This window comes from Phoenix dactylifera, chromosome 12, assembly GCF_051530095.1.
Source record: "Phoenix dactylifera cultivar Ajwa chromosome 12, Ajwa_hap1_PhDact_Kaust_v1.1, whole genome shotgun sequence".
NCBI classification, from domain to species: Eukaryota; Viridiplantae; Streptophyta; class Magnoliopsida; order Arecales; family Arecaceae; genus Phoenix; species Phoenix dactylifera.
Window position 1 is genome coordinate 14,840,518 of NC_143201.1, and position 9,483 is coordinate 14,850,000.

General features: G+C 35.5%; 1 protein-coding gene across 2 annotated transcripts; it reads left to right on the plus strand.

Annotated features, from left to right (window-relative positions):
• Positions 1 to 2,279: 2,279 nt before the first annotated feature.
• Positions 2,280 to 7,255, plus strand: LOC103723912 (mitochondrial import inner membrane translocase subunit TIM8). 2 transcript variants are annotated; one of them, XM_089926672.1, is made up of 3 exons: positions 2,357 to 2,432; positions 6,598 to 6,682; positions 6,949 to 7,255. In XM_089926672.1, the coding sequence occupies exons 2-3, from the start codon at positions 6,614 to 6,616 to the stop codon at positions 7,135 to 7,137; spliced, it is 258 nt and encodes an 85-aa protein (XP_089782798.1). In that variant the 5' UTR covers positions 2,357 to 2,432; positions 6,598 to 6,613; the 3' UTR covers positions 7,138 to 7,255. The 2 variants fall into 2 exon arrangements, with proteins under 2 accessions (XP_008813226.1, XP_089782798.1); XM_008815004.5 differs by lacking the exon at positions 6,598 to 6,682 and having other exon boundaries at positions 2,280 to 2,432.
• The last annotated feature ends 2,228 nt before the right edge of the window (positions 7,256 to 9,483 follow it).

Consider the following 9,483-nt stretch of genomic DNA (forward strand, 5'->3'; position numbering starts at 1 on the left):
TTAGAGCACCGCAAGCATGACCTTCTTCGGAGCCATCAACCATATAGGACTTAGTATGGCTAGCTTGTTTTTTTTTTTATGTTTTTATACCGATTTTGTAAGGCTGATAGACCACCAAGCTAGTTTTATCCTATAATTGGACTCAATCAATAAAAGTAATTTCTTTTCATTCATACCTTGTTCTTGTCTCATTGAATCAATGCTTTTTGCCGAAATAACTGAGGTCATCTCATGGACATTCGAGTCGGCCGAGCTTAAGCCAGAATGCCTTTTGAAGTAGCCTAAGGAGTAATTACTTTGATAGTTATTTAGGTTGGCTCTTCCTAAGGCTGAGGTGAGGGACTCCTTCCTATAAATCATCAGAGTTCTACCACCCCCCACGCTCTCAGCATTGCTAGATTGAGGTCGACCACTTTGATCTCTTGCAAGCATAGGCATGTTGATCGGGAGTACCCTAAGATTTTGCTCCCTACATCAAGACCCGTAGGTTGTAGATTTGTTGGCCGAGGTGATGAGCTTTAATACTTCCTAGCAAGATAGAGCATTTGGGGTTGGCTTAAACCTTAGTCTTCCTTGTTTGTCATCACTTTTACGTCGACAAATCATGCCCGCTTTGTCATCGCTTTCAAGTTGGTGGGTCATGCCCACTCTGTTGTTGCTTTTAAGTTGGTGGATTGTGCCTGCTCAATCGTCACTTTTGAGGTTGGCTTCTCACCTTGGATCTCTGTGCCCAACCTAAAGAGGCTAGGTTATTTAGAGTTCAACTCGCAAGGTCTTCTGCTAGTTGGATTCTTTGGATAGCTATCATTTAGCCGATCAAGTTGAGTATGCCCCATCCGAGCTTAATTTTTACTAGATCTTTTCAACAACTCTTAGCTAGTAGAACGGAGGTCCCAGTTATTTCTAGGTTGTCTCCTTAGCCTCTTAGACTTGCAGGCCGGTGGCCTCTTGGAAAGAGATGGCATCACAAGAAAATGAAGATAATTACATCACAAAAAAATGATATGTTATTCTATCTAAGTGATGTTATAGCAAAGACAACAACAATAATGACTATCAAGTATCAAATTATAGAGATTTTATAAAACTATGCCAATTATTAATTATTAAATAATTGATCATATATCAAGATATATGAGTAATATCTTTTATCAATAATTTTGATCACCAAGAGCATTACTACATGTTAACACCATATAAATAATTTCTTTATTATTGCATGGTGGCAAGCCGTCCCAAAATTAATGAGGAAACATACAACATAGAGTCAAGCATAATAAACTGGTATAATTGTGAAAGAAAATCAAACACCAATAGACACAATCCCTAGACTAGGAAAATCTATATACAACATGCATGATGATGATTGATTCTTTTCAAGTATTACTAGACTAGGTATTACCAAAGTATTATAAAATGGAAAGATAAGGAAATAAACACCTAAATAATGAATAACTATGCATTGGCTTCCTTATCCTACTCTTCTATTTCTTAATTGTTATTTGCACTGCTTAATTTAATAGCAATAAATTATTATTATGACTTTTCATAAAATGGTATTTGAAAATTATTAACAAAAATGGTCCTAAATATTTAATAAAATAGCTATATATCTTCTCAGATAAATCAACGCCACAGAGGCTTATAGGTCAAAAAATGTCACCAGCATCGATCCTAGTGTAATTTTATTTAAATTTTCAAGATAAAATATATTTTTGAAAAATATAATTTAGTTTTTATGAATGGATTTGTGAGAGTATCTCTATCGTAGACCAAATAGTATTCTGAGATCATCTCTACATGGAGTTGTTTCGCATATCCAGAGTTAGGTTTAAAAGTCTATTAGTTAGTATTTAAAGTTAAGGATATGAAATCAGTCCTTTACTGATATAATTTATCTATATAATAATTCTTAATTGATATAGTTGATTTGGTATATCATAAAATAATAATATGAATGATGCAATTCATATAATATAATTTATAAATATAATATGATATATAACTCATACTCTAGAGGATCAAAATATATATATGCTTTCGTATACAAATATTTTAGACCTTCTAGACCAAATCCAATAACTCATATCTTTATTTTTCAACCACTAAAATTAAATTTGATAGTGGGTTTAAAGTTCTTTGTTTAGGTGTTGTGTGCATAATAACAATTTTTTTTTTCCATCAATTTCTTCGAGAAACAAGTGAGTAGGGTTCTCCATGGGGATGGGTCAGGTTCCTCAAGCCCAACCTAGCCTGACACAAACATTTTGGGCCCGGTACAAGGCCTTGTAGGCCATTACAGCTATTTTGGGCCCTACAATTACAAGTGGGGTTTTTAGGGTTTTATGGCGAGCAATCTAATGATCTAACCCTAGGGTTTGCCGAGAAGAGTTGAGATGGAGAACTCCGCCGAGCTGCAGCGATTCCTCGAGGTTAGATCCACTGCTTTCTTCTTCTATTCTCCTAAAATAATCCGGTGTCCCTAGCACGATTACTTTTCCCTGCGGCTGAACATTCCTGAATTTTACTGAATTATATTCAAAAATTCCATTTTTGATGCAATTTTCGAGTGCTGCGCTTTTGCTAAATCTCTCTCTTTAGTGAAATTCAGGTAGGTTTTTTCATAGAAAAATTCTTTTTAGGTGGCTGTTTTCAGTACATCTGGGGACTTGGAATTGTGGATTTGGGAACAACGATGGCCTTGTGTTGGAGTTCTTAAGATTCCAGTTTCTTACCTCGCTGCGATTCAGTGCTTTCAGAGTTAGCTTTTCCCACGGAAAGGGGTAATGTTAGTTTCTTTTTCGGTCTAAAGCATGTCTGAAAAGCCTATCGTTTTGCCCTCCCTTTGTGCTTGCTTATTCCAATTTCCCATTTGTTCGTGATCGGTAGAAGTCTTGGACCTTACAGCACCGGCCTTAATGACAAAGACCAAGAGGAAAGAAAGTGATCGTAGTTCACTTTAAAGACTTAGCAGTCTTTCTACACTGATCCAGTCCTTGTTTGCTCTGCCTCAACTAGAAAGAGCAAGTAACAGAAAACACTAGATCAAGACTGAAACTCTAGCAACGAAAAGCGAATCGGGCTCTTCTGAACCGCTTACTGGGGATTTGACCCTCGGAAATGGTAGGTTGACTGCATGAATGAGTCGAGATGGCAAGCACAGTTCCTAAGCTTAGTAAAGAACCTTTGGTATGCGGAGATTTTTCCCACTCAGGCTCATTCATAGGAGGTGTAAGGTGGAAGGAAGAATAGTCTTTGGGCTTGGATATAGGTCTACGAGAGATTTTTCCTGCATTTTTTTGAAGCTAGAAAAAAGATATAAGGTGTCTATAGCCCTAATGGAAGGCTCTCTCTAACAGATGTGAGCATTACATCACAAACTTGTCCAAAACCCACTTTTGTTGTCAAGGTGATTCGCTTGACATTTTAAAAAGTCTTCTTCATATTTGAATCTAGACCTAAGGGCTCAATGGGCAGAACGATAATGGAGGTCAGAAAAGCTTTAGCAGGAAACAGTTTTCATTGCAAAGGCAGCTGTTCAAGGAGGCATGTTGTCGAGAAATTGCAAGGAAAACTCGATTGGAATGATGAAAGGAAGATAAACGGATTGAGGACTTGAAATAAGTTAGACTAGAGAAGGATACAGCTTTAGGAGATATATAAGTGGATAGAATATGTGGTTAAGGACCTGAGGTCAATGGAGATTAGTTTTTTTTTGCAAAAGGTTCTTTGTGCATTGGATTTAATGTTGGAAGGAGAAGAGAAATGTTTGGATGATTTTGAGTAGGATTATAGAATGGTGGATGAAGTGAGATGTGCATATGATAGCCAATGGCCTAGATTTATGTTGTGTGTTGGAATGCTGGTCTATGTCATACAAGAATGAGGATGTTTTAAGTAGATACATAGTAATGCTCAGAAGGGTAGGTGAGAAATGGCCATAATGGAGAAGATTTTAACTTTTTAAGCATTTTTAGCATTGGATTGAATGGAAATGTTTAGACATGGTGATATAGTAGGCCATAAACAGTGTCAGTGAGAAGGTCTTGAATTCATATTATTAAGTTAGTAAAGAGATAGGAAACCCAAAGAAAACTTGGATGGATGAGTACAAACAGATTTTAGATATTTTCTAGTTTGAGGGGTTTCGGATTTCAATAGGAAGTTAGGAATTAACTAAAGGCAAAGAAGGATCCTTAAAGTTGATTCCTAATTGAAAAATTTATGAAGTTTTCATATTTCAAGTGTTGCACTATTTGTACATCATTCATGGAAGGTTAGCATGATCTATGGAGGGTTGGGCTATTCATCAGGCACCATACCGAAAGGGAGTGGCTTCATGAATGTAGTGCTATGCATAGATTTTCCTTGTAAAAAGCCTGTCCATGGCTAAAGAATTTTATTGTAACATATATTGGGAGTTTTGGTAACCATTTGAAGATCTGTCTCATAGGCACGCATTGTATATATGACCCTTAATGAATATTAGAATATGTTTCTCTTTTATAGCTCTGAATCGTGTCTGAAACAATGTGATTCATATGAAATTATTAGGTTTTGTGATCTCAAGAGGAGAAAAATAGGTGTTTATTTGGGATGTTTCGTTTCACTCTTTTTCAGATGACATCATATTGATTTTGTAAATAATGGAGGATCTCATGTGCAGTAAAATTTCATCCAGTATGTTTTAAACTAAATATCTGAATCCATATCTATAGGAAGCATCAACAATAAGCATTTTATTATTGTATAGGAAGTTAGGAACATCCTTATGTCAAAGCTGCATTATCTGATCTTCTTATTGATCTCTTAATTGGAGCTTACAAATTCCTTATACTTTATCCACATGATTATAAATGCGCTCAAAACCAGTCATCTGCTTGTCCACATCTCCCATGTAAGTCAGACAATACCCATTCTGTCCTCTTTTATCCTTATTTTGTGTTTGTTTAATTTATCAAGTGTCTGCTCCAATTTGAAGAAGTACATGATAAGATCTGCAAGGGAGAAATAATGAGAAACGTTATTGTAGGAAGAGGCCTTATCCATGTTCAGAGGAAAAAGGCTGATGATTTGAGGGGGTTCATAGAGTTAATGGTCCCTGAAGATATCCATCCTCTCAAATACCCTCTCTCATGAATCTCTGGCTGAATTTCAACATACATTTGATTCATCAATGTCTGTATTGCAGATCTCTTCCCCCTTCATCTAGTCCATTCACCACTGTGAGAGGTCTAGTTGGCGCTGACAAATCAGATCCAGATTCCATTTGGATTCCACAATATTCCCCTGCTTGCTTAATCAGAACAGCCTGTTCATTTAATTCAGGGTCTTTAACATACATTTGATTTATAAATTTCCATATTAGAGATGTGTTCCCCTTTCGTCTAGTCCATTCACCATTCTGAGTGGTCTACCTAGCACTGACAGATTGGATCATATGCCATTTGGATTCCATAATATCAGGTCTTTAACAGGCAATTCTCCAATTCCTTCTCTCTCTCCCTCCCTCCCTCACCCCCCCCCCTCTTTCCCTCCCTGCTTTCTAATGACGACTTGCCAACCCAACAAATATGTGCCTTAACAATATCTTGATTCTTCCATATAAACCTTCTCGCTATGATCTCAATTTCAGTGGGGGCACTAGCTTGATTATGAATTAGGACTGCCATCAATATTTCACCAAGCCACTCGGACATCACCAAGTCTTTCTTTTCCCATATGCTTATTTAAGATGCTAGGACCAATGTAAAGTGCTCAAAACTTTCTCAATAATGAAAGATGACCCAGATCTTTGCTTGCACCTTGCTTACATCAGGTTATTCGTTATTCTTGTGGTTTTTATACTTTCTTCATCAGCCGTGTGATTTATGACATGGAAATAAAGTTATATATGCACTAGATAATGATGTTGTCAACATAGTAAAAATAAGCGAAATTGCTCATTTGCATTATTTGAATTGTCCAAACTTTGTTTTTTTTTTATTTTCTAAAATGATGAAAAGGATTGCTACTTTCGTATTCAGATAAGATATTCCTGTTGGACATGTTTGTAACTATGTTATAAAAATTCAGTGTTTTTCCACAGGATCCTGTGATTTCTAATTTGCTATCCGTCATTATGATGAAAGATTGAGAAGAAAATGTAATAACATTGTTTTATTATTTGAGATTCAATTTCTGATAACTACATGTTCTTCAAAATTTCTAGCATTAATTAGTGATTTTCCTTTCAAGTATGAACTTTGTAACAACAAAGAATATGCATACATGCATGCATAGATACATATACATACACACACATATAGGAAGTTTTATATAATCTGCTGCTCTATTTTTGTTTTGCAAATTTGGGCCACTTCTCTCTTTTCTTTTTGTCCAAATTTTCAGTTGCTTTTTCCTCTGGCAGCTGGCACATGGATAATCTTCAGCCCTTTGATCTTTATATACTCAACAATGTGCATTAGCTTTTTAAATATGTGGATTCAACTCTGCTTAAATATATGGCTAGAAAGTATCCACTAGAACTAGTGGCAGAAACATCTAAAAATTTTAATTTAGGCCCATTCCTACTAAAATGTTGCCTTAATCTGCAAGAACACGACAACAACAAATGGGGCCTGAATCTGCAAAAAGGCAAATAATGTGGATTGGATTTTGTGAAGTTTCAATGTACATAAATGTGAGTGTGTTTGTACATTTCGTGATTTTGGGTAGCAGATCTTTCAAATACACAGTGCATGAAACACAAATATTGTGCTCTGTGCATTTCCTTCTTTTAAAGACATTTATCATATTGCTACAAAGGTCCTAAGTCACCATTGTACCAAAAAACGTCCTTGTTCACCATTACCAGTACATGTTTAAGAAATAAAAATCTTTGTTGTTTACTGAGGATACAAAATGCATGACATCAAAAATTTGATTCAAATGATTGAAATTCTGCAGCAAGAGAAGCAGAAAGCTATGGTTAGCGAGATGGTGGGCAAGATTACTAATGTATGCTGGGACAAATGCATTACCAGTACTCCCGGCAGCAAGTTCAGCTCCAGTGAATCCACATGCCTTACCAATTGTGCTCAGCGATATGTGGAGATGAGTGTTCTCATCATGAAACGATTTCAGTCTATGCAGTAAACCATCATCTTTTTGGCTTACGGGTTTTACCCATCTAGCATTTCATCTTAATTCAAGAGTCATATACTTCTGGAATACAACTTCCATTTTACTTAATATTTGACATTGTTTTTGCTTGTGTTTTTCTGGTCATATTCTTATAATAGTATATGCATATATTGGTAATCAAGATCAATTCATTTATCATATAAAAAGTAGCAGAAAATCAATATATTTGCTGCTGTTGGAAATAACAGAGTATTATATCTAAGAATGTATTATCATAATACATGGTAAGGATCCAGAAGGCTCTGCGTATGTTGTTACCCCAAAATCTAAGTCGTAGATACTTGACCTTTGATTATATACCTGGTTTTTTTTGTGGAATACCTTCAAAAGTTCTTCAAGCACTTCTATCTTTAAAAAAAATCAGGTCAGAATATGAAATATCATTCATTATTTACTCTAAGCATAAATGTTGAATTTGCAAGCCCGACAATTTCCTTTTTCACTACCTGCGCTTGGGCTTAAATTTACCGGCAGTTCATTATCCTTGCAGGCATGCAAGGAATGTCACAGAATATAACGCTTTGATGAAATTTATTGATCTTTATGTAATTCGGATCCTTAAGTTGGATAATGAACCTAAGGTTGCTGCTTTGGGAATTCTCGTCATCTCTGATGTTTAATATCAGATCTGAATCTGTCTTTTGATATCATCGCCTATTTCACATGGAATTTGCTTATCTAACAAATTTAGGTGTTTTAGCTTGGAGGTAAACTCCATTTCAGACTATTTCATGAAGAGGTAGTTCCAACATTGATTATGATGGAGATGGATCATAGTGTTTGATCAACATTAAAGATGTGAAACTACAAGTTGAACCTATGTAGGCATGTGAGCTCTAGTTTAATAGGTTTTTGTTTGAGTGTCATATTGCTGGCTCATAGTGTTTGATCCACAGAAAAAAGATGTGATACGGCTAAAAGAAAATGCTGATTAAATATTCGATCGGCAAAACAAAATCAGATTTAGGAGCTTGCTGAAGATATCTGCTGGTTACTTCTGTACTCCTGGATTGTTAATATGCATATGATACTAAAACTTTGAGGGAGAGCAATTCTGAGTTGACTGAAAGTTTAAAGTCCAGATACTATTTTTTTTTCCTTTTGTTTTGGGAGAAAAGGAAGCACAGGAAACTTTTGCCCAACCTTCTAAAACGTGAGATTAATTACCAATAGCTGGTCTGAAAGGACTCCAGCCCTTCTTTCTTCACAGGGCTCACAGATGAACTGAGAGCGAAAGACCAATATCCTATTAAATGATCCTAAGACACTTGCAAGTAATTTGATTGGCTTGCGGAATTGGTCATATTGACCCTTGGAAATGAAACAATTCAGTGTGTGATATTCAAATCAGCCTAATTTGACAAGAGAATATGGAATTTCTGCAATTTAATTAATACAAAAGAAAAACTAAAATCGCCTAACCACTTAGTTTACCCATCTTATATGAAATTTGGTAATTAGTTGAGCTGCATGCGGAGACCCAACTAACATCACCTACTCTGCTATCTACTGCACCAATTCTCGACTGCCATATCAATCAAGTGAACTAAGCAGTGACATGATGGGTGATTAGTTACAGTACTCTTAATTCAACATGCATGGTTATATTATAATTTAACAAGATTCTCGACTCATCGCAATCTTAAGTGTTTCACATAGCATTGTTGATTCTTCTACATGATCTAGTCTAGGGCTCTGTTAGTTGGTGCACAGTGCCCAAAATAATATATATGTGCACATATGTAGGTGATTGCTTGCATGATATGTTTATTTGTTTATAATTATGTATGTGTTTTTTTTTTATATAAAGAAAAAAGTGATCTAGGAACTAGGAGGGGGAGAGCAAGGAAAAGGAAGAAGAAATGAAACAAGTTCTTAATCAGGCTACTTGAATTTGCTTTGGAAATGACAAGGAGGTTAGGAAGTAGGGAAAGATTTGCATTTGAGAATTTCTTTCATGCCATAACTGGCCCTTAGGAGGTTGCAGTCTAAGATTTGTAGTGGTTATTTCAAATTATCAAGATTTGATCTCGTTTGATTTTATGTTTACAGGGGAAATAAATTGAGAGTGACAATGGACCATTGGATAAGGCCATGTGATATAAAAAAACAGGAGACAGTTAACCATGAGTAATTTGATGAAGGCAATTGTAAAAACAAGTAAATGAATAAAATTTAAAAATAAGCATAAAAAATTCTGATTCAACTACCCAAGCATAAATAAAAATGGACAGAAGAACCTCAAAAAATTTCCATATATTATCGCCTAAATCGGAAACGAATCATATAATCTGATGC